The sequence below is a fragment of the Humulus lupulus genome, chromosome 1, assembly GCF_963169125.1.
Source record: "Humulus lupulus chromosome 1, drHumLupu1.1, whole genome shotgun sequence".
NCBI classification, from domain to species: Eukaryota; Viridiplantae; Streptophyta; class Magnoliopsida; order Rosales; family Cannabaceae; genus Humulus; species Humulus lupulus.
This window is the reverse complement of record NC_084793.1, coordinates 13,416,301-13,442,002: the sequence shown is the minus strand read 5'-3', so window position 1 is coordinate 13,442,002 and position 25,702 is coordinate 13,416,301. Positions and strand designations below refer to the sequence as shown.

The following is a 25,702-nucleotide window of genomic DNA, read 5'->3' as shown; positions in this document are numbered from 1 at the left end:
AAATTAAATTAATTTTTTTTTACAAAACATATTATAGTATACTAATTTAATTTAAAAAATAAAAATATTAGAAGATTTTTTTTTTGGATTTTTATTCATTTATCCAACTTAAAGAAAACATAATGGTCATAATATTGATAAAATTATATTTTTATTTCGATCTTTATCTTCTATTTATTCATAATCTAACTTAGATTAGAAGCAAACAAAATAAATATTATTTTTTCTAAACCAAATAATAATAAATATTTGGAGTTTTATTTACTTTAATATAATCATTATTTAGAGAACATTGTTGTCGGATTAAATTTGTAAACGTGTTGAGAAATCCTCCATAAATTAAGTTAGGTTTGGATTGGAAAATTTTGGGCAAAACTGTTTATATATTCTCTTTAGTACTCCGATATATTTTAATTATTTAATTATATATAAAAAAATAACAACAAAAGAACATTTTTAAATAAAAAAATTTCATTAAAAAAATTAATGGGGTTAATTGTGTAAAAAATAATAATTTGAATTCGGGTCATTGGTGGGATGATAACTCGTTTTATTCCACGTGTTCTTCTTCTATTGGGTCTTATTTATAGGAAATAATTTCTCCACGTGGCAATTTAAAGTTGTGACAGGTGTACTTGCCAATTGGCATAAATAAGAGTAGAGTTTAGCCCCACTTCGTTATCTAATGGTAACCCCTAACCATATATTTGGAAAACGGTTGGTCCTTTTGAAGAAAAGAAATATATGAGAGTCCCGCGATTACCCAACCTTTGAAGAATACCAAACCTTGCCTCCCACACCTCTTTTCTCTTCTCTATACTACATCTCTCTCCATGAGCTGCACCAAGTCAAAACTGGGAAACAATCCCTTTCCTTCTCTCCCAAACCTTTCCATGCTCTGTAACCAGTCATTCATCTTCTCAAGCAAGGCATCCATCTCTCTCTCTATATATATATTATCTCCAATATCACATCTTCACAATCCCAATAACCTTTTCTTCTTCTTCTTTCTCTGGTTTGGTTTTATACCTCTTCTTCTCATACCAACATTATGTCTGAACAAAAAGAATCTGTTTCTGCTTCTGCTTCTGCTGCTAGCCCTGCCGCCGCCATGGTGGCCATTCCGTTCAAGTACTCTACCCGGGTTGTCTTGAAAACGATACTGGACTCCGGCGACGGCCGGGGTGGCCTGGGATTTATTGGTCAGAGAGTTATCATTGGCGGGTGGGTGAAGTCTTCTAAAGAGGTTAGAAAAGAGCTCGTGGCCGTGGCTGAGCCGCCTCCGGTTTATCAACATGCGGCTAGTCCGACTCCGACTCCGACTGGAGATGTTTCTTGTTCGGAGATCCTTCAGTCTCGCATACCCTTTATACGTTCCATCATAAAAATCTTGGGAGGAGGAAATTACTCTGTTCGTGACAAGTTCGAGCTGCCTGCAGCTCCAAGGCCAGCCCCTCCTTCTATCTCCTTTTTGCAAGTTAATGATGGTTCATGCGTTTCAAGTCTTCTGGTAATTATATTATATCGTTTTCTTATCTTTTCTTTATTATCATGGTTGAAAGATATTCTGATCAGCATTACGAGTCTTTGATGATCAGGTGGTTGTAGACTCTTCTATAGCTCCCCCTAGTCAGATACTGCATACTGGAACTTGTATCGTTGCAGAAGGTGAAATCAAGAAGTCTTCAGCTGAGGGTAAACATGTGATCGAGCTCAGAGTGGAGAGAGTACTTCATATTGGAAGAGTGGAATATGATAAGTATCCATTATCAAAGAAGCAGCTTCCATTGCACCAGTTAAGAGAATGTCCTCATTTTCGACCTCGTACAACCACGGTAGTTTTTCTTATCTTCTAGGCTTTATCTCTTTTTCTTGTCAACATAAGTAAAAAACTGAGACATTTTCATAATTTTTTAGGTGGCAACTGTTATGCGAATTCGTAGCGCTTTGAGTTTTGCAGCTCATACTTTCTCCCAAAACCATGGATTTTTGTGTGTACAAGTACCAACCATCACAATCACAGACAGTGAAGGTTTTAGCGAGAAGTTTCAGGTTACAACTGGGGTTTTTGAGAAAGTGAGTAAGAAAGCGGAGTCAAAGATGATTGATGACACTGAAAATATTAGCCTTGAAGTCGTTAAGGCTGCTGTTAAGGAGAAAAGTAAGATAGTTGAGGAGCTCAAAAGGACTGACAGTAATAGAGAAGCACTAATTGCTGCAACCAAGGATTTACAGAAAACCTCTGAGCTAGCTGCGCAGTTGGAAGCAAAAGAGAAATCCAAACCAAAGAGTTCCCCAAAGGCTGATCATCACACAGCATCTGAAAACTTTTTCTCCAGTCAAACACATCTGACTGTTTCTGGTCGTCTTCATTTGGAGAGCTATGCATCTTCCCTTGGAAATGTATATGCATTTGGACCAAGATTTCGAGCAATTAAAACTGAGTCTCCAAAGCAAGTAGCAGAAATGTGGACGGTTGAGATGGAAATGGCCTTTTCTCAGTTAGAGGTATGCTAAGGCTTATTATTCCTTCTTTCAGTTCACACAACACATTATATTTTCCTTTCAAGATTCTTTCATAGATAGAGTTATCACATTATATCTGTTTTCGGAAGTTCTTTGTCATTGTGGTTTATAAAATGTCATGGTGTTTTCAGGATGCCATGAATTGTGCAGAAGACTTTTTCAAGTTCCTCTGCAAGTCGCTTTTGGACAAATGTTCTGAAGATATGAAATTTGTCCTAAAACGAATGGACAAAAACTGTATTGAACGTCTTCATTTAATTATCTTGAATTCAGCTCAAAGGATCTCTTATACAGAAGCATTAGAAGCTCTGAAGAAAGTGAGTTTAATACAATCTTTGGTATTATAATTCTGAAAATAACTGCCATCATCCGTAATATTTTTCTAACCACAAGTTGCGAATTTTCTCTAGCATGTTGCTGATAAGAAAGTGGAAAGAAAACTTGAATGGGGGGTTGCACTAACAACAGAACATCTAAGGTATTCAACTACATATATTATGGTAAAAATGTATAATTTAAAAGATACCAAATTAGGCCTTATCTCCATTGTACTTACTATTGTCAATTCATGACAGTTATTTGGCTGACGAGATGTACAAAAGGCCTGTAATCATATACGACTATCCAAAACAAGTTAAGCCATTTTATGTACGCCAGAACGACGATGGACGAACAGTTGCAGCATTTGATTTGGTGTTACCAAAGGTAGCAGAAATTTTACATAAATCCCACTTTTAAACAAAACCTACAGTGGCCGTTCTTTAAGCTCCAAGTTCCAATCCATACCAAGATTGTAATAAGCTTTGTAAAATTTGTTTGTAGGTTGGAATTTTAGTTTCAGGGAGCCAAAATGAGGAGCGCTTCAATGTGCTAAGCACAAGGTAATGCCTTCTAGTTCAAGTCTTGTCACACTATTCATAGAATGACAAACATTTCTGAACTCTCTCTTCCTGCAAGCTATGGTGCTGAAAATGAGGCAGGGAAATCGGTCATTTCATAACTTTTTTAGCCAAACAAACAATTCAAAGTTTGATAGTTAGCTTTGTGTTTTGGCAGGATCAAGGAGCTGGGATTGGCAGCAGAGCAGTATGAATGGTACTTGGATCTTCGCCGCAATGGAACGGTCAAGCATGCTGGATTCAGTTTTGGGTTTGATCTTATGGTTCTCTTCGCCACTGGCCTGGCTGATGCTAGAGATGTTATCCCCTTTCCCAGAAGTTATGGAAAAATAAACAACTGATCAAGTTTTTGCAACAGAACTTACAGATCAATTGTAAATCCAGATAGAGAAACATGTAAAAACAATACACTCACAACCAAAAAAGAAAAGTATACATCCTGTAAAGATCTTGAATGTAAATTGAATAAGGCTCAAATGAGCAGATATACTCGTGTACATGATGAAAATGGGAAAGTTTATAAACTGAATAAATGGTGACAATTATGTTTTTCTTTAAATTGTTGAATTTTGCAGTGTTAATAAAATGACTTGGCCGTAAGGCCTCATTTAATAGTGCTTGAATTCAAAGATGAGAATTACAAGAAACAAGATAGCTTTGTCTGTCATTATTCCTTTCGGAAAACCTTCAATCAATTTGACAGACTACAATACAGATACCAAAACTCTATGGCTTCACCGTGGTATTGTCTGAAGTAAGAGGAAAGAAAAATGGATAGAGCTCATATCTTACATAACAACTACTATACAAAACTCGGCAACCCTTTTTGTTATCGCAAAAGTGGTCAAAGTTTTCTACTGCAAGGGCCAAACACTGAGCACAATCTATCTGAGAAAGGTCTCTTGTGCATTGTACCAATGCATAGAGTGTGGATAGTGGCGAAAGCTGTGTTTCGCCTTTGCCAAGACCCTCATTCCTAGGCTCAACAGCTTCTCCTCTTTTCTGATCCATTAGAGCTCCTAGCACCTTTTTGAAAGTTTCAGGATCACTTACATTTTTAACATTAGCATAGAGTATGCCAGGAGATGTGTTAACTTCTCCAATGAAACTACTCTTGCTGTTATACCTTAAGAAGCAGTAGTCATACCAAATCCTAGCGTCTGCTTCATTGGGACAACGTTGTTTGATCTCCTTAGCAGCATCTTGGACACAACTTGAGCAGTCTTTAGTGCTCACATCACCTCTGCATTGAGCCAAGCCATAGACTCGGTCTTCGTCTTCACCACTGAAGCTAGTAGCAAAGGCATTTGGGGGAGTTTTGAGAGCTAATTCAGGCAACAAACTGTCAATGTTTGCTGATATTTTGCTGCCATTACTTATCGCAGTCCGTTTGTTACAGAATTTTCCCAAAGGGTGTACTGACTCGGCTATGGTAACACACAGAACTAGAAAAACAGCAACTTCATATGATAACTTCATCTTCTTCTCTTTCTTTTTTTTTTATGCTTTTAAGTTGAAGCTCAGTTCATATGAATCTTTATAAGGTGCATGGTCATGATTAATAGTGTGTAGTGAGTATATGGATACAAGTTGCAGACATTTCTGACAATTTTTGTTGTGTTTACCACGATTATGAGTGGAGGACACTGTTGCACATTAGGCCATACATGAGTCCTCAAGAATATTTTCCTAGTCTAACCTTCTAGTAAGTCGACTTGATACTTGTTTTAAGACAAATTAAAGTGGTAATACTGTATCGCCAAAAATATGATTAGTAGTCAAATGTTTATTTAAATACTAATATTACTCTCAATTTCTCCACTCTAAATCATCATCAAAACACTACTTTTTATACTTTACCTCTAATTTTTACTTTTACTTATTTTTTTCATTATATAATTTAAATATTATATATTTTCAATCTCTTTTATTCATTTCATATATGAAATAATAAAAAGAGTGGAGAAAATGGGAAATGAGAGAGATAGTATTAATAAATATTTGAAGGATAAATAATAATCTCTAAATATAAGAAAAACACCATAGCGTGAAATAAATAAAAAATGAAAAATAGAGCATCTATTATTGGAGTGTGTTTTTACTTTTTCTTTATGTTTTGAAAGTATATCTATTTTACGGATAATTCTCGTATAGGAGTTTCACTTTAAGCTATGCCGGTGGGACTTTTCAGTGTTCTCGACTCATGAACAGTTTTTGGCGCGATTTTTGTATGACCGTTATGAGAATTGTCGTCTATTTTACATCATCTATTGTTAGTGCTCACACGTTTAACATAATAATGACAAGTTCAAGTCTAGTAAAAGCTAGTTGCTGCTCCATTGGATTTTGGGTGGGTTTTTTTTAGGGTTAATACAATCTTAGGTCAATTTGTTTTAGATTAATTCCATGATAGATCCTCTATTAAAACAAATATATATATAATTAGACTGTGTGTTTTGCCAAATAATTAAAAATGGTCATCTGAATCTGAATTCGATCAAAATATTTTTGCCCTCAAACTTTATTTACAGAGTATGACTTAGGACAATACGTGGATCTTTAACAAACATCAAACTTTATGGGATTATGTTTGAAAATATTTTGATCAAATTCGGGTCCAATAGACCATTTTTTTTTTTAACTATTTGATGAACACAAGGTTCGATTTTTTTTTAAATAGAGGGTCCATTGTAAAATTATACTAAAACATAAGGACCCAAAATAATATTTTTTTTATACTTCTGAATATTCATTAATGTGAATACACACAAAATATATTAAAAATAAATAAGTGTTACTCAAATAAAAACAAAAGATCAATTGATAAAAATAAGAGTTTATATTTTTTTGCACCTTGTATTAAGTCTCATTACTTGTTTTGTCTCGTGTTCTGAAAAATTATATTTTGGACCCTGTGTTTTGTAAAATGATTCAAATAGACCATTAAAACCGATTTAGTTCAAGGTTTTTTGAACTAAAATCACAAATAATTCACCAAACTAACAACTCATAACAAAAACACAACCATTCTGCCTAACAACTATGTTGTAGTATTCAATTTTTTTCATCAAAATCAAGTTTATGAATCTATTTGAACCATTTTGTTAAACATAGGGTCCAAAAAATAATTTGTCAAGACACAGGGTTCAAACATGTAATAAAACTAAACACAGGATCCAAAAATGTATAAACCCTAAAAATAAACATTTTTTTATTGTTTCTTTACAAAATGACTTCTATACAAAGTGTCTTGTTAGGTAGAATGTGGATTATGTCCAAAAGGTCATTATACAAATAATTATATAGGTACTTATTTGATATCCTGTGTTTTTGCAAAGTTTAACTTTGGTACCCTCTATTACGAATAATACTCAGTTGATACCTTATAATTACAAAATCAGGATAAAATAGTACCCTTAACTTAGTTTTGATAAATTTTTTTTTCTAAATGACCAAATTTCCCTTCAAATTTGAGCAATTAGGTCATTAAAATATTTTGTAAAATACTTAGAATATTATTGCTTCAACTTATAATTTTGTAAAAAAAAACTTGTTGACCCACGATTTAGCCAACTGACACGGAGTCAAAATATGAGCGATATGGACGAATGTAAAGAGAATAATGTGATGACAAAAGTAAAGAAAACACGATGATTTATAGTGGTTCGGCCCCAGGATCTGGTAATGACCTACGTCCACCTAGAATGATATTGATATATAATCAAAAGTGTGATCAGAGAACTTTGGGTTCAATGAGTTTCAACACTTCTGACCAACAATACAAGTTTGCTCAGAGAAACTCTATAATTCCTATGATTTAGAAGCCAAAAAGTCCCTTTCCTTGAGCCATCTCTTGCTATTTATAGGCCCCAGGAGGGTTACAAAAGATTTTTACAGATATAATCCCCTGAATATTGCGATATTCCGAAGATTACATGAGATAAATTCGGGATTCATAAAGATCTTCCCATAAATGTTGCCTTGTTTGCGGAACTACCGACCAGACTGGTCGCGAGTAAGACAGGCTTGCCCTGCTTCTGGTGTGCCTCCTGGTCGATACTCTGACAGACGCTCCCAGGTATCAGCCACGTGTTAAGAGATTATTCGCCACGTCACAAATGCTAATTTATTGGATAACATTTTCCCCCCAAAGTTTATTTACTACGAACAGTAAATAAACTTTGAACGAACGACTCTTCGGTAACCCCTCCTGACATGTCAGAACCCTTCGTGTGTTCTTGAAAAAAGCAACCCACTCCTGTCTAATCATGACCTTTCAGTTCCCCAGAAACAATTTCGACGGCCATCACGTTCCCCCATACTTCGAAAAAGGAAAACTAATGATTACGCCTTTTTAATATCAGAGACAGACTTATATAAGATTACCAGAGCCATTTCTTTTCTTTTCACGCACGCCATTATTCTGCAAAAAACCCTAAAAACCAGAGCTTTACCTTCTCCGGCGAACGTTCCCTTGTGCTTTCAAGACTCAGACGGTGGGCTCCTTGATTTCCGAAGTTCTCTTTTCCACCTTCACGACCATTTTCCCTGGTAAGTTACTGAAACCCCATGCTCCTAATTTCTCGTGATGCATGCTTTTTAATGGTGTACTGTTTGAGTCTCTTGGCTTCTGGTTTTTAGGCGCCTGTAGGAAGAATGTTTTTGTAGGCAGAGTAGGCTTATGAGTTAGTTTAAAACCCAGGATCATGTTTTTTAGGACGTAAAACCGAAGCCACATTTCGATTTTTTTAAGCCAGTTGAAAAAATAATTTTTCCCGCCCTAAGGGGAGTTGAAAAAGCTTTTCAGGAAAACTTTTCACTTTCACCCTATAATCCGTTTTTCAAACTGTTCACATAGAAAGATTTAGTTTCTTGTTAGAATGCTGTTGTATAAAGGCTCAACTTTTATACTCGACCATCGTTATTCTAAAAGCCTTCTAGAGTCCTCTAACCTCACCTCCTCATTCTTCTGTTTGCAGATTTTAATGCCAGATTTGTGGGGAGGTGAGAGACCCATCGACGACGACCTCCTCGCCCAGCTGCTCGAGGGAGAAGAACAACTAACCGATCGTATTCACCAGATACCTTTCTCGCGAGCCTCTTCTAGACCACATCCTTCTCCTCCGATGGCCCGTTCAAAGTCTTCTGGTAAGAAAAGGCCCGAGTCTGAAAGTAACCCTACTTCTCCTGCCCAGTCTGGCTCGCAGGCTGGGGTTCCTTCGACCAGTGGTCGAGAAAATCTTGCTCCTGACCCTAACATTCAAACTAGGGCTCGTCCTCGTCATCGGAATCCGCCTGATGTCGAGTGGTATACCTCCCCAGCTAGTTCGGTGACCCCTCGAATGGTTGCTAACTACTTCAGAAAATTCCCCCTCACGGGGGTAACCATTACACGTCCCACCGCGGACCAGAGAGCTAACCGCCCAGGAGGGGCGAACAGCGCCTGGTCCCGATACCATATTGAGGCGGGAGCTTATCTCCCTCTTCATCCATTTTTTGTGGGGGTGGCCAATTACTTTGGTGTCGCCCCTTTTCAAATAACCCCCAATGGATATAGGATGCTGGCCGCGCTCTATATCCTATACAAACTTAACAAGTGGCCAGAACCTTCACCTCATGAGGTCAACTACCTCTTTGATCTCAAGTCCAACCCCCAGCACAACGGGACGGGCTTTTTTCACTTCTGTCACCAGGAAACCGACCGGACGTTCTTGAGTGGCACTACCCATATCTCGAACGTGGGGCATTACAATAAGGAGTACTTCTTTACTCCGGACATAGCCAGTAACAACTTGGCCTTCGCAAGAGGAGGTAAGAGCTTATCTTTTCGCTGGTCGATACCTTTCCCCAGAATATACTCTTTCCCTTTTTCTCAAACTTGACCTGTTTTTCAGGCCCTTGGTTACGTCCGACTCCAACAACAGACATGGTGTTGAGGTCCAATGATCTGGCCAGGATGTCTGATGCAGCGAAAAGCGTCAAGGCCTTGATCATTGAAAACAACCTGAGGTCATCTGGCCTCCTGGCTCCTCACCATGAAAACAGAGGGTCCGCAGTGGACGAAGCCACTGCCGAGGGGGTTCCCGAGCAGCAACCTCCTGTGCCTTCTCCCAGGAGGAGGCCTACAGGAGTTACGATCAGGGAACCCACGGGCAGCCCTTCTGTAGAAAGGCCTTCTGCTCCCCAAGGCAAGGGGAAAGGAAAGGCTACAGAGCCTGTTGTTGACTTGGGAGAGTCTTCTGATGACAATGGTAACGTTATTTCGCTTTTAAATGGTTTGTCAATTCCCTGTCATATGTTTGACGGGGACGGTAACTTTACATATGCTCCAAATCTAGGGCCAAACTTCTTCATGCCAGAAAATGAGTATATGATTAATAGAGTCAATAGTGTAGCGACCAGTAGTTATAGCTCAGGTATTTACTTTGTTATCTTCCTTCTGTTGTATTACATACTTTCACCTTTCGTTTTCCTTGTTAACCTCTTGTATTAACTTCCATGCAGATATGTCGACTCCCAACATTTTCGACATGTACCAGGCCGAGGAAGAAGAAGAAGTCCCCCAACTCACACGGAGATCAAAAAAGAGAGCTGGTGAATCCAGTCGGGGCCCTTCGGCCAAAAAGAGTCGACCAGAAGACCTTCCTCAGGGCACACCAACTGGGCGAAGTCCTGCGCCAACTGGGCGAACTCCTACTCCTCCTCCAGCTCCTTCTGAACAGCAAAATACTCCTGTTCGGCCCAATCCTCCAGCTGCGCCTGCTAGGGAGCAGCTTTCTCGTGAAGAGGCCCATGGGGCCAGACTCGTGAGCCGTGCCATCCGATCTGCCAAGGACCGTCTTGATCGCATAGGCAAAGGCGAGCATATTGGGACCGCCATGATCCAAGCTGAAGAGCTACCAGTCGATCAGATCCTGAACAGGGCTCTGAACGAAATCTCCAGCGTAAGTGTCTCTTTATTCTTCAAGTCTTGTAGTTTTTTAGACCTTGTGATAAATCCTAACTCCTTTTTCTTTGTGCACAGGCCTTACTTTCTACCACTACTGCTCGTAACCGAGCCCAAGTTCTCGTCGAGCAGGTCGAGGAAAAAGCTATCGAGAAGTATCAGGTGAAGGCGGCCGAGGAGCTTTCGGCTGCTGAGGCCAGGCATGCTAAGGAGTTGGAAGCAATGGTCCGAGAGAGGGATGCTGCGGTGACCAAACTGTCCGCGGCTGAAGCTGTAAAAGATGCAGCGGTTAAGCTGAGGGAAGAGTACCGGTCGTACAACAAAACTCATCTTCGCGAAATCAAGCATCTGGAGGGGGTAGTCAAGACCAAGGACAAGACTATCGCCACTCTCGAGGGCAAGGTGCAGCAGTTGGAGCTCGACAACTCCAAGAATCTGGAAAAGTACAAAAGGACGACACTCCGATGTTTCTATAACTTCTGGAAACACAATCAGGGTGCTGACTTTAGCTACCTTTCAGAGGAAGTCAGAGCTGCGGAGTTGGCCCGGTGCGCTGCCCAACTGGTCGAAGAGGAGGCAAGAGCTGCGACTCCTGCAACTCCAAGCGCCGTTGGTTTGGAAGAGGAAACCATCGAGGAAGCGACCGACCCGAATGCTGCTCAGGATCCTCCTGCCTCTTAATCTTTATTAACTATTTTTCTTTCTTTTTGAACATACGACCCACGGGTCGTGATGTAAAGATAATATTTTTCTTTTTAAACTTTGCTGCACGGGCAGTAAATCTTTTTTTTGTTGGAACAGTTACATCCAAGCAGCAATGCTTGCGGTGTAAAAGCTTAACTCTTGGTGCTATAATATTTTTACTTATTATAACATTTGTCCGTATGACCGAACTTAGCATAGTACTTTGGCATAGTTTTAACAAAACGTAAATTTTGTAAAATACTCTAAGTACTGTAGTATGCTTTCACTTATTTTGTTCATGTGTTTACATACCTTGCGAGTATGCTTTGCTATCGATGTGCCTTATATGCCCCCCAAGTGATCGAGGAGCTTTAGGTCCTGAGTCACTTGCCTTGACCATAACCTGTTCGAATGTTCCTGTTCGTAGTAAAACTTATACTTGTAATACAGCAAAACAACACACGTAATGAACAAATACTTGTAAATATAAATTCACAAAGGTTGGCAAGAATGACTGGCTGAGCACAGTCCTTTATAATCTCGTATTAAAAATGGACTAAACATGTCTTTACGAGTGACTCTGAAATAGAATCTTACATATATGAGCAGTTAGCCATACATCGTGGCTAACCCTCTTTGCAAAACTTGTAAAAATTAAAAGAGAAATTTAAACAAGTCAGTCCTTTAAAAAGGGTTGTTTACTGATAATACTTGCGCAGGTGTTCTCCATTCCAATAGCGCGGAACGAGATCTCCGTTTAAGCGTGCAAGTTTGTAGGTGCCTGGGTGAAGGACTTCTTCAACTTGGTAAGGTCCTTCCCAATTAGGTCCGAGTACTCCAGCAGTGGGGTCGCAGGTATTTAAGAAAACTCGTCGTAGTACCAAATCCCCGACGTTGAATTTTCTTTCTTTAACCTTGGAATTAAAGTACCGGGCGACTTTTTGCTGGTAAGCAGCAACTCGGAGTTGAGATTTTTCTCGTATCTCATCGATCGAGTCTAGGGACTCCATAATTAACTGGCTGTTCATGTCCTGGTCGTAGGTCAAACGCCGATGTGAGGGGGGATCTAACTCGACAGGTAACATTGCCTCATATCCATAGGCTAGAGAAAATGGGGTATGCCCTGTCTCTGTTCGATGAGATGTTCTATACGACCAGAGGACTTCAGGTAGCTGTTCTGGCCATGCTCCTTTAGCTTCTTCAAGTCGTTTTTTCAGGGTGTCCTTGAGAGTTTTGTTTATAGCTTCGACCTGCCCATTTTCTTGGGGGTGTGCGACTGAAGAAAAGATTTTAATGACTCCGTGCCTCTCGCAAAAATCGGTGAACAGGTCGCTGTCAAATTGGGTCCCGTTGTCTGACACTATCTTTCTGGGCAAACCATACCGGCACACAATGTTCTTGATGACAAAGTCGAGAACTTTCTTGGTCGTGATGGTTGCAAGTGGTTCAGCTTCAGCCCATTTGGTGAAGTAATCAACTGCCACAACTGCGTACTTTACTCCTCATTTCCCTGTTGGCAGTGATCCTATCAAGTCTATTCCCCATATTGCGAAAGGCCACGGGCTCTGCATCTGCTTTAGCTCGTTTGGAGCTGCTCGTGGGATCTTGGAGAATCTTTGACATTTATCACATCTTCGTACGTACTCCATTGAATCCTCGTTCATTGTTGGCCAGAAGTATCCTTGTCTTAGAACTTTTTTCGCCAAACTCTGCCCTCCAGCGTGATCTCCGCAGAAGCCTTCATGCACCTCTTTCATGAGTTCCTTAGCTTTTTCTGTTGTAATGCATCTGAGTAGTGGCATTGAATATCCTCTTCGATACATAACACCGTCGAGCAGTATGTACCTAGCAGCCCTTCTTTGCAGAGTTCTGGCCTTGTTTCTATCTGCTGGCAATGCTCCACTTGTCAGATACTCCAGGTAAGGCGTCATCCACGTATCTTCTGCACGAATCTCCAAGTTGGCTTCAGCCGCTTCAATGCTTGGCTTACCCAATCTTTCTACCGGGACTATGTTCAAGGTGTCAGCATCCTTTGCACTTGCAAGTTTGGCTAAGGCGTCTGCATTCGAATTTTGGTCTTGCGGAATTTGCTGGAGGGTGTACTTTGTGAACTGGGCTAGCAAATCTTTCGCTTTATTAAGGTAGGCCATCATCTTTAATCCTCGCGCTTGATATTCTCCCAGGACTTGATTCACGACCAGCTGAGAGTCACTGTAAATATCAAGCGTTTTTATGCTCATATCTTTGGCCATTCTCAGTCCAGCGAGGAGCGCTTCGTATTCTGCTTCATTGTTTGATGCTGCGAAGTCAAACCTAATTGCGCAGTGAAATCGATGCCCTTCGGGCGTTATCAATATCACTCCCGCTCCAGCGTGGGATTCATTGGATGAACCATCCGTGAATAGTTTCCACGATGGAGTTTTGTCTTAGGGCGTGGGCGCTTCAGGCTGTTTGCACAGCTCGCTGTTGGGGAGTTCGGTGAACTCCGCAATAAAATCGGCCAAGACTTGTCCTTTTATTGCTGCTCGCGGTGAATAAGTTACATCGAACTGTCCTAATTCGACCGCCCATTTTAACAGCCGTCCAGCCGCCTCAGGTTTTTGGAGGACTTGCCGAAGGGGCTGGTCGGTCAGAACTGTGATGGGATGGGCTTGGAAGTACGGTCGCAACTTTCTGGAGGCTAGAATTAAGCAATATGCTAATCTCTCGATTGGTGGATATTTCAATTTTGCACCGATAAGCCTTTTGTTGACATAGTAAACAGCTTTCTGTACGCCTTCTTCCTCCTGTATTAGTACCGCACTAGCAGCAACTTCGGTAATCGCCAGATAAATATACAAAGTTTCTCCTTCGATTGGTTTCGACAAGACGGGAGGCTGCGACATATGAGCTTTTAAGGCCTGAAATGCTTGCTCGCAGTCATCCGTCCATTCAAACTTCTTATTTCCCCTGAGTAGATTGAAGAATGGAACACACTTGTTAGTTGACTTTGAGATGAATCTGCTTAAGGCAGCGATCCTTCCGGTCAGGCTTTGTACATCTTTGATCTTTTCTAGCGACTTCATGTCGATCAGGGCTTTTATCTTGTCGGGGTTGGCCTCGATTCCTCTCGAATTTACTATAAACCCCAGAAATTTTCCTGATCCGACTCCAAAGGAACATTTGAGGGGATTCAACTTCATCTGGTATTTGTTCAGCACGCCGAAGCATTCTCGCAAATCCCTCACATGTCCTTCTGCCTTCTTGGACTTTACCAGCATGTCATCCACATATACCTCCATGCTTGCTCCGATCAGCTCCTTGAACATGTGGTTGACCAGTCCTTGGTAAGTCGCACCTGCGTTTTTCAGCCCGAAGGGCATTACTTTGTAACAATATAAGCCCGTATCGGTCCGAAAGCTCGTATGATCCTCGTCAGGGGGATGCATGCTGATCTGGTTGTAACCTGAATACGCGCCCATGAACGATAGGATCTCATGTCCTGCAGTAGCATTGACTAGTTGGTCGATCCTTGGGAGTGGGAAACAGTCTTTTGGGAAGGCTTTATTGAGATCTGTAAAATCCATGCAGGTCCGCCATTTGCCGTTAGGCTTGGGGACTAGCACCGGATTGGAGACCCACGATGGATAAAATGCCACCCTGATGAACCCATTCTCCTTAAGTCTTTCGACTTCTTCTTTTAAGGCTTTTGATCTGTCTTTATCGAGCAGCCTTCTTTTTTGTTGCACCGGTGGAAAGGCTTTGTTTATGTTCAGGACATGGCTGATTACTGCAGGATCTATCCCAACCATGTCTTTATGCTACCAGGCGAAAGCTTCCTGGTTCTCTTGCAAGAATTTCACCAGTGCCTGCTTTGTGGTAGGCTCTAAATTCTTCCCAACCCTCACGACTCTGGTTGGGTCTTTGTCATCGAGTTGGACCTCTTCCAGGTCCTCGATGGGTCCAACATTTTCTTCAAAATCCCCAAAGCAAGGATCCAAATCTATATCCTCACTTTGGGCAACACCCTATTTGGTGACGTTACCACCTGACTGGGCTTGCGTGTCTTCTGTCATCTGCAATCGATCTGGGGTAGCGCTCCTCGATGGTCCACTTTTTGCCTTTGTGATCGAGGCGTTATAGCACTCCCTGGCTTCCCTTTGGTTTCCTAAGACGCATCCTACCCCTGCGTCCGTTGGGAATTTCATGGCTAGGTGCCACATGGAGATGATGGCCCTTAGATCAACCAGTATGGGCCTTCCGACAACGGCGTTGTACGCCGAAGGACAATCGACCACTACAAAAGTGTCGAGTAATGTCCTTGTTGCAGGCGCTGCACCCGTTGTTATCGGAAGTTTGATCATTCCGGCTGGGGCGAGTCCTTCTCCAGAGAAGCCATATATTGTCTGATTGCAGGGCTCCAAGTCCTTTACGGACAACTTCATGCGTTCCAGCGTTGACTTATACAGGATGTTCACTGAACTTCCTGTATCGACTAGTACCCTCTTTACCATCATATTGGCCATTTGGATGTCCACGACCAGCGGATCGGAATGTGGGAACCGGACGTGCTGGGCATCGCCTTCAGAGAAGGTTATCCCAGATTCCTCTGAGCGAGCCTTTTTTGGAGCACGGTCCTCTACAGTCATCATCTCGATGTCCTGGTCATGACGTAGAGTCCGAGCATATCGTTCTCTAGCCTTTCCGCTATTTCCTGCGAGGTGCGGGCCTCCACAGATGGTTAAGAGTGTTCTGGCTACGGGGGCAGGCTGTAATGGTGGCGAGCGTTGGCGTGTGGACGTCTGCTCGTTGCCACCTGGAGCTTCTCGTTGGGCAGTTCCCGAGGCCCGTACATACCTTCTCAAGTGTCCTTGTCTAATAAGGAACTCGATTTCATCTTTTAACTGGTTGCATTCATTAGTGTCATGCCCATAGTCGTTATGGTAACGACAGAACTTGGTAGTGTCTCTTTTCGAAATGTCTTTTCGAATGGGTCCAGGTTTCTTGTAAGGCACACTAGAGCTTGTGGCCTGGTAAACCTCTCCCCGAGACTCGATGAGGGCGGTATAATTAGTGAACCTAGGTTCATAACGATTACCTTTGGCTCGCTTATTATCGGAGGTTGAAGGCTCATTGTGCGGCCGTTTTCCACCGTTCTTGCCGTTACCGTTGCTGCGTTTGTCGCCTTTGCCGTTGCCATCAGGTTTGGAACCGTTGGCGGCTTTGGCGGGTTCGGCAGCCTTCTTACCCTTGTTCGAGGGTTTTCCATCATCAGCAATGGCCTCTTCGAGCTTGATATACCGATCAGCTCGGTCCAAGAACTCCTGGGTAGTTCTAACCCCGTCCTTACGGAGACTCTTCCATAGGGGAGAACGGCGTCTCACTCCTGCGGTTATAGCCATCATTTTTCCTTCATCTCCGACTGTCTTTGCTCCAGCTGCTGCTCGCATAAAGCGCTAGATGTAATCCTTCAGTGATTCTCCATCCTGCTGGCGGATCTCGACCAGTTGGTTTGCTTCGGTTGGGTGCACACGGCCTGCATAGAACTGTCCATAGAACTCTCTTACGAACATTTCCCAAGAAATAATGCTTGCAGGCAGAAATTTAAAGAACCACTCTTGCGCAGCTTCAGAAAGTGTTGCAGGAAAGATCCTGCACCGAGCATCTTCGGACACTTTCTGAATGTCCATCTGGATTTCAAACTTATTTACATGCGAGACTGGATCCCCGTATCCATCAAAGTTCGGGAGCGTAGGCATCTTGAACTTGCTGGGAGTCTCTGCATTGGCTATCCTTTGGACAAAAGGAGTGCCTTTTCTTCTATCGTGGTCGATGTAAGAGGTCCTTCCTCCGACCAACTGCTGCACAGCCTGATTAAGTGCGTCTATCTGAGCCTGCACTACGGCAGGAATCGCGGTGGCCTCTGTGGCTGGGGGGATGTTCTCGCCGTGCTTCTCGCGACGATCATTGAGTACATCTCTCAGGTCTTCTTCTCTTCTTCGTTGCTCCCTACCTCCGAGTCGGTTGAAGACATTATTCTACCTGCGTTGCCCCCCAGCATCTTGTCCATTTGGTTGGTCACCTTGAGGTACTTGGCTTCTGCTCTTTCCTCTATTTCCGTTCTTCCCATCAGCATTGCCCTTGCCTGAGTCGGCCTCATTGTACCCATGACCATCTCTGAACCTCGAATGGCTGTGGTGAGACTGACTGTTCCCTCTGTTGCCGTCTCTGGCAGAAACGCCTCGTGCGTTAGAGGGTGGCCTGCGCTGGTCGCGGTGTCCCCGCGCATTATCATGCCGTGGAGGTCCGCGGACCGCAGAGCCTAGCTCCGAGTCCCTCCTATTACCAGGAGGGTAGTGACCTCTGTTCGCTTGGTTTGGCCCATCACTCTCATGGCGCCTAGGACTACGAGGCTGACGCTCGGCCCTATTCTGCCTTTGTTGCGGGGGATTACCTCGAGCATCTTGGGATGGTGGATCTGCCTCGGGGTCCAGTGGGACATCGTCATGGGGCGTCTGGGGCTGTTCAGGCCTTTGAGGACTTGACGGCTGAACTGGTGGGCTAGGATTGGGACCCTTCTGAGGTGCCCCATTTTCAGGTTGGTTAGGCTGCGAGGAAGGTGCGGCCTGATTTCTTGCCAACAGCAAGGCTGCTTCGAGGGCTGCCATAGCCTCGGTCTGGCGGCGGTCCACCTCTGCTTGCCTTTCGCTCAACTCCGCCCGCTGACGATCAAGCTCCTGCTGCTGCCTCGCCATGGCTTCTGCGGCAGTCTCCTGATTGGCTCTCAGACTAGCCAATTCTTCTTGCAACGCGCCGAGGGTGCTCTTCAGCGTCACATCATCCATTTCCTCCTCTTCAAAATCTAGTTGCGGCTCATCTTCCGCCATGCTTGTAGGAGGTGGAGGGGGGGGGGGGTGGATTCGACGGTGCAGCGACGACAGTCTGACCAGCTTTTCTTCCTGCTTTCGCCATCAGTTCTTTTTATAGCAATGAATTGTCCCTCTCAATGAAAGCACCAGAATGTTGACCCACGATTTAGCCAACTGACACGGAGTCAAAATATGAGCGATATGGACGAATGTAAAGAGAATAACGTGATGACAAAAGTAAAGAAAACACGATGATTTATAGTGGTTCGGCCCCAGGATCTGGTAATGACCTACGTCCACTTAGAATGATATTGATATATAATCAAAAGTGTGATCAGAGAACTTTGGGTTCAATGAGTTTCAACACTTCTGACCAACAATACAAGTTTGCTCAGAGAAACTCTATAATTCCTATGATTTAGAAGCCAAAAAGTCCCTTTCCTTGAGCCATCTCTTGCTATTTATAGGCCCCAGGAGGGTTACAAAAGATTTTTACAGATATAATCCCCTGAATATTGCGATATTCCGAAGATTACATGAGATAAATTCGGGATTCATAAAGATCTTCCCATAAATGTTGCCTTGTTTGCGGAACTACCGACCAGACTGGTCGCGAGTAAGACAGGCTTGCCCTGCTTCTGGTGTGCCTCCTGGTCGATACTCTGGCAGACGCTCCCAGGTATCAGCCACGTGTTAAGAGATTATTCGCCACGTCACAAATGCTAATTTATTGGATAACAAAACTGATTTTAATTTATAATATATTTAAACTATTAAAAAACAAAATTTATAATTAATAAAACTAAACCCTAAATTTTTCTAATCTTGTCTCTCTTTCTTCCTCTTCTACATATCGCTTTTGCTTCTGCTTGCAGGTAGTCGGCACCAGAGACATGTGCATCTAGATGGAGACAAAGGTGGCTTCAATCTAAAGCCTTCGACCTCTTTGTGGTTGTAGACATCTCGAACCCAGATGCTCCACATCCCTTGTCCATGCTAAATGACTTAAAGCTTCTGACCATTCGTGATTGCAGGAGTCTGAAATCCAGATCTATCTTGATCGTCTGCCTTCCTTATAGATTTGGGTCTAACTTGTTTGTAACGTCCTGGTTAGCCAAGACAGTTACACTATGTATTTTAAATAGTGTTGAACTCGCTAAACAAGTCATTAGGCCATAAACGTACATCTAAATGTGACATATGGTCCAGGGTTAAAAATTTCGGTTAAAAGGAATGGATGTTTCATTAAAACATTAACTTGTTAATGGGATACCATAATAACATTTACGAAGTTGTTTACAGTTTTAAAATGGTCATTACAATTCAAAAGTTACAATCCATTAACCTAAGCGGCAAAAATAAGGTTAAACCCTAGTTCCTCTGAGAAAACTTGGGCGAGGTGGTCAAACGGCCGCATATGTACACGTTGCCACCTAAGCTCTCCAACTCATGGCTGATCCAACTTTTCTTTTCCTTTACATGCACCTCATAGCACCCGTGAGCCAAGCCCAGCAAGAAAACTTAATACAAGTGCATGAATAATATATACAGATTCAGATGTATATCTTGCATGCCCAGCAGTAATAACCTACTCATGCATGCATACAAGTACCAATAAATGATTATAGAATCATTATGGGGCTTGCAGCCCTAATCATATGACCATATAATCAACCTGGAGCCCTTTGCCCTGAATAGATGACCATAGAGTCAACCTGGGGCCCTTTGCCCTAGCTCTGAGTAACTAGTCATAGAGCTAGTCAAGCGCTTTAGTTTTCTACGACCATTGGGTCGAACGAGTGTGAAATGCTCTTCTGATTAGATCTAATCACATCGACCAGCGCTCGACGCGCTATTGCCACCCTCGACTCATAAGTCAATGCTTTACGACCAGCGCTCAACACTATTGCCGTCCTTGACTAATAAGGCAATGCTTTACTAAAGTATATAATGCAAACAAGCATTCATCATATAACAAATATTGTAACGTCTCAAAATTACCTAATAAGGCTTAGGGTCTTGATTAGGGGGCCGAGATGGCAATATATGTAATTGCGTGTTTAATTGCGATATTAATTATAAATATGTGGATTATGTGATAATATGATTAAATGTGCATATTTAGGGATATTAAATATGCATGTGGGCCCGCTTCTTATTAGAAGGGCGACTTTGGTAATTTGGCCTGTTGCGGGCATAATTGTATATTTATGTGCATATATGTGTTATATGTGAGAGACCACCTTATCATGTGGGTTTATTGGGGTTATTCGACACGAGGCGATCCTAGGGAGCAAGATAGCGGGAAAGTCACAACGGGACCCGATACCCGACTCGGGGCGAGTCAATGGGTATTTTGGGTATTAGATATCTAATTGGTTATCGGGTTATGAAAATAAATATTTGGAGATATATTCGGAGTTAGAATGTTTAGGAGGGAATAATGGGGAAATTTACCATTTTGCCCTCGGGGACGTTTTTGGTACCCCGAGCCTTAGGATCAACTTAAGTTAGATAAGAAAAAAGTTAGAAACACTTAGAACTCTCCCTAAACCGACCCTCCCTTCTTCTCCTTCACTCTTTTTCTCTCAAGCTTTCCTAAGCTATTATCATTCAAACTAAGGAGAATTTTGGGCTAGAAACACAAGGATTGGAGCTAAAATCTTGGGGATTATCTCAGTAGCAATTTGGTGGATTCAATATTCAGTAGAGGTAAGCTTTAAACTATGGTTTAACATTTAAATTCTAGAATTTGCTGACTGTTTTGAGGTGTTTTTGAGCCTTTGAATTTCAAAGATTGAATTGGAGTTTTGATGAGTTTTGAGTCTAGTTTTCTGTTGGGTTTTGTTACTGGGATCATATTAGAGATGTTGTGTTGGTTGAATTATGTTGATGGGGGTGATTTTGGGTTAATTTGGTTGGGATTTGGCTGCTAAAAATGGAGATTTTTCTGGGTTCGAGGGGCCAAGTCGCGACTTTGTTCTTGATAAGTCGCGACTCAGCCTGAGCCATGCACCTTGGGAGGCCTCTGCCTGGGGGGCGCGCCGCGACCCACAGAGGGGCAAGTCGCGGCCCGCCTGGGCAATTTTTCCTTGGGGAGTTTGTTTTAAAATAGAACTTTGTCTGTAGGGCTCAGGTTTGTTTCCACTACCCGATTTGGTGGAACCCGAGGCCCCGAAGGCTAGGACTTGGTCCGGAATCCTTTGATCGCTCGATATTAATAATATCCTATCTTATGGTGGTGACCTAGGGTATCTCTAGGGGCTCAAAATCAGGATTGTGCTTGAGGGTCGTTCTTATTTGCGCTTGCTTGGGTCTAAGGTAAGAAAATTGCACCCAGAACGTGTTGTATGTTATTAGGGCTTGGCCCCTCTGTTATATATTAATATGATTAGGGCTTGGGTCCCAGGATTGGTTATGTTAGGCTATTGTTCTAAAGGCTTGTTGATTAATGCTTAAGTGCTTATATTTGTTGCATGAATTCTATTGTTAGGGCATGTGGCCCCGTTATATGAATATGTTTAGTATTATGAAAATGGTTATTCAATGGGATTATATGATTAGCATGATTATGTGCTTAATTTTTCGGGATGTGCCTATCCACATCTGTTTCTTATAAGTAAGGTATGTAATCTTAGATCAGGGCTTGACTTATGAGTCAAGGACGAAAATAGCGCGCTGTACGCTGGTCGAGAGGCATTGGCCTAAATCAGCAACGTGCTATTACGTTGATCGACTCTAAGGTCGATGGTGAACCACGGGGGTTGGGCTAGCTCTATGGCTAGTGAGACATAGCTAAGGGCAAGGCCCTAGGTGACTCTATGGTCACGTAGCTAGGGCATAGGCCCAGGAAGTGGCTTAAAAGCTAACTGAATAAGGCAGCGACCCCGAGTTGATCCAATGACCATGTGATTGAACTTAAATGATATTGGCTATGAATTAATGTTACTAATTTTTATTGAATGGTTATTTTAAAGTTATACTTTCTGTTGTTGCACGTTCTATTTTCTTGCTGAGTCTTGGCTCACGGGTGCTTTGTAGTGCAGGTAAGGGAAAGGAAAAGCTTGACCAGCCATGAGTTGGAGAGCTTCGGTGGCGGCGTGTACATATGCGGCTGCTCGACCATCATGGCTGGGGTTATCTCAGAGGAACTAGGGTTATAGCCCTGTTTTTCCGTTTAGGCTGGTTGATGTAACTTTTGATATGTATCTACCCTTTTTAACAATTGAGTTGTAATATTTTAATATCCCGTGTTATATAAATTTTTTGAAATAAAAGTCAATGGTTCTTCGACCAAATTTTTTAACCCTAACTCTTGTCACTAACCTTAGCTACACCTTTTAAGCTAAATGACCTGATCAGTAAGTCTGACACAATTTTAAGTACACTTTGTAACGGTCCTGGATTAGGAGGGCGTTACAAATATCCTTATATAGAGTACCCAACATGCTTCATCAATGATCACAGGCATAATCATAATCATGCGCATTTACAGGGGCCAATGCCCAATCAAAACCATATTTATCATTCCGGCCAAGCCATAATCACATATGTCACATAATGGGTGCAGTTTTTTTACCTCAGGTCCAAGTGTAAAATAAATTAAGAATGACCCTCGACCACGATCCTGTCTCGAGCCCTAGCGGTAACCTAGTCACAACCATAAATGATGCCTCAATGAGTTTAAATTCCAAAACCAAATCCCGGGACCAATCCCTCGCTCTCGGGACCTCCAATTTCACCAAACATGGTGGTGGAATCGTCCCCCGAGCCCTCAGGCCAAAACCCCAAAAATTACCAAAATAGCAAGTCCTAAAAATTATGTAGCGCTACAACGTTACCTACTGGACGCTACAATGCTATAGTCGGACACTTAGACCGCCATCAAACTAGTGCTGTAGTGCTACTGTTTAACGCCCAAATCATGACAACCACTAAGCGGTAGTTGTAGCAAAATCAGGCGGTCGATCCCCAATGAGATAACCTAAAACCAAAAGATTAGTAAATAAATAACACAAAAAGTTAGTAACATGAAACAAATAAAAATGGAAATGAAAGATATTTAAGATTTTGGTGTTGTCTTTTTGATGAAATGATAAAATGAGACAAGTGAAACAAAAGTAAGGTGTAATCAAGAGTTTGAGAAATAGAAAAGTTTTAAGAATCATCCATATGCTTGTTTGGTTACTTAGTTACTTGATTTACAAAAATACACAAGTAAATAGTCTACATCCCAACATTTACTTGGAAAATCTAACATTAAGTCCATTTCTTTTCTAACAAAAGTTCATTTGGGTTATAAAGTTCTTTACTTTAGGAGCACAATGTTAATCTTATGAAAAATCTAAAAATGACAATATACCCAAGGGCAATAATGCAATAGAAGATTGGACATAAAATTATGTATCAATATTACTTTTACTAAGTAGAAGCACATAGAAAGAGCATGACTAATCCTATATACTATTAGTGCAAGTAAATAAAGATAACAAAATAGTGTAATGACCCACTAATCTAGACTAATTGGACCATTATCGAAACTATACATAAAACTTACATTTTTACGAAAATACCATAATTTATTGAGTAACTTGAAAAATAAGAGTTATTTACAAATAAACAGAATACTAAGAAGGATTTTGGGATCCCATTGTCTTTAAAACAAAACAAGATTTAAAATAAAAGACATTTCATAATAATGCGGAAAATACACATAAAAACCATAAAAACATAAAAGGAGACTATATCCTCGAATCGAATAACGCTCGGCCCCTTGACTCCATTCATCATCGATACACATTCTCCAAGCGTCACGAATCTTTCCGCCTCTAAACTTATTTTCCTGCACATAAACAGAAAGGAGTGAGCCTAATGCCCAGTAAGGAAAATCTAACACAAAGTCACATACATAATTTCATAAGAAAACATAAAGACTTAACATAATACATATAACATACACTTATTATAATGGCCATTATTACTTGGGGTCCCATAGACTAAACAAGCATATGCCCATGGGGTTAATGGGGTCCTACTAGCTAAGTAGGTCATATGCCCATAACCCATTTGGGGTCTTGTTAGTCATATGGGTCATATGCCCAAGCCTACATACACATATACATATCATAACACTTTTAATAACATAAACATATAGATAACATAAGCACATAACATATTAATTCTAGCCTATTTTCCTTACCAAAGTTACCGAGATAAAATGGACTGAGTTAGGACTTTTGGAACACTCCTAAAACCACAATGAACAAGGGTGAGTCTAAAGAAAGGAGATGAAATGAAAGAGAATAGGAAGACTAAACCATTAAACGAAAATATGCTTACCACCACTTAAGTGCTTAAGAACTTGGATTCCCTAACCAAAAATAAGAATAAGGTTAGGGGACTGAGTAGAAGGTTTTGAGAAAAGAAATAACATAGAATACAGAAAGGACTAGAGTTTTGGGTTTACCTCAAAGATTGCAAGATCAATCTAACCTCCACCGAAATACTATAGAACTCACTTCCCAAGTGTTTGATAAGCTTATGATGTTTAAGCTTATAGTTTTTCCCCAAACCAAGTGTTTACACTCTCACACTCACTTAACACTAGCAGCCTCTGAACTTAGAGCAAATGGTGAATAATGGCTGGGTACTAGGTCCTATTTATAGAGTTTGGGAATGAAAATATCTTGATTTTACTTGAATAAAAATAATGGCTTTTTAGGTGAAAATCATTTGAATAATCGTTCAGCAGAGGCTGAAGACTCGTTCAGAAGATGCTGGACTGTTGAAGGAGTTTGAATGGCTGAAGGGAAAAGAATTCAAATGTATTTGAATTCATGCTGGTGGAGGCGATATATCGCCCCCTATAGGCGATATATCGCCTGGACCTTTGTTCCCGAGGCGACCGTGCATCGATTCGTGTTTTCCGTATCTACGTGCTGCGACATATCGCCCCCTATAGCTGCGATATATCGGCATACGCTGAATATTTAAACACGAATTTACACATTTTTAGCTGAGTTTGAATGGAGTAAACAGCCTTGACTAAGCCCTCAACGTGCTCAAAGCTGCTGACTGACCCTATACATTCAAACTTTTACCCTTATTTAATTTAATCCTCAAAAATACTAAATCCTTAATTACCATTCAAAACATGTGCTTAAAATCCTATTGGTTGATGTCTAAACCTTATAATATAATAATATATTCCTTAATATCAGACACATTAATCAAACCTTAGGTTATACTTAATATTCTTAAACTATAGGTTAAACTTAGAAAATCTATAAGTACTACTATAAGTGTCCAAATAACTCCCGGTCTGAACCAAAAATCCAAAGTAACAATGATAACACTAAACATACTATAATACTACTAAACAATTAGCTAAGTAAAGTTCTTGGACTCTACAATTCTCCCCTACTAAAAAGAATTTCGTCCTCGAAATTTACTTACCAAATAACTCCGGATACCGGCTCTGCATGTCCTCTTCCAACTCCCACGTTGCCTCGCGTTCAGAACTATTGCTCCACAGGACTTTAACTATAGGAAAGCTCTTGGACCGTAACTGCTTCATCCCCCTATCTAGGATGCTAATCGGTCGTTCCTCGTAACTTAAGTCCTTCTGGAGTGCTATGGTGTCGTACTTGAGGACGTGAGATGGGTCTGACACATACTTGCGTAACATCGAGATGTGGAAGACGTTGTGACTATCGGCTAGTGCTGGCGGTAGGGCTAGTCTATACGCAACTGGTCCCACTTTGTCCAATATCTCAAAAGGACCTAAGAATCGGGGACTG

General features: G+C 41.5%; 2 protein-coding genes across 2 annotated transcripts; one reads left to right on the top strand and one right to left on the bottom strand.

Annotated features, from left to right (window-relative positions):
- The first annotated feature begins 635 nt into the window (after positions 1 to 635).
- On the top strand, positions 636 to 3,968 carry LOC133785817 (asparagine--tRNA ligase, cytoplasmic 2). The gene is made up of 8 exons (XM_062225034.1): positions 636 to 1,510; positions 1,599 to 1,835; positions 1,918 to 2,508; positions 2,658 to 2,843; positions 2,937 to 3,004; positions 3,102 to 3,231; positions 3,349 to 3,407; positions 3,583 to 3,968. The coding sequence occupies exons 1-8, from the start codon at positions 1,052 to 1,054 to the stop codon at positions 3,764 to 3,766; spliced, it is 1,914 nt and encodes a 637-aa protein (XP_062081018.1). The 5' UTR covers positions 636 to 1,051; the 3' UTR covers positions 3,767 to 3,968.
- Positions 3,969 to 4,150: 182 nt separating this feature from the next.
- On the bottom strand, positions 4,151 to 4,918 carry LOC133785823 (cysteine-rich repeat secretory protein 55-like). Its single transcript, XM_062225038.1, has one exon. The coding sequence runs from the start codon at positions 4,902 to 4,904 to the stop codon at positions 4,152 to 4,154; it is 753 nt and encodes a 250-aa protein (XP_062081022.1). The 5' UTR covers positions 4,905 to 4,918; the 3' UTR covers position 4,151.
- Between the last annotated feature and the right edge of the window lie 20,784 nt (positions 4,919 to 25,702).

Coding starts and splice junctions, on each gene's coding strand:
- LOC133785817 (XM_062225034.1), top strand. CDS start 1,052: ATGTCTGAACAAAAAGAATCTGTTTCTGCTTCTGCTTCTGCTGCTAGC. Junction 1,511..1,598: donor CATGCGTTTCAAGTCTTCTG/GTAATTATATTA, acceptor TTTGATGATCAG/GTGGTTGTAGACTCTTCTAT. Junction 1,836..1,917: donor TTCGACCTCGTACAACCACG/GTAGTTTTTCTT, acceptor ATAATTTTTTAG/GTGGCAACTGTTATGCGAAT.
- LOC133785823 (XM_062225038.1), bottom strand. CDS start 4,904: ATGAAGTTATCATATGAAGTTGCTGTTTTTCTAGTTCTGTGTGTTACC.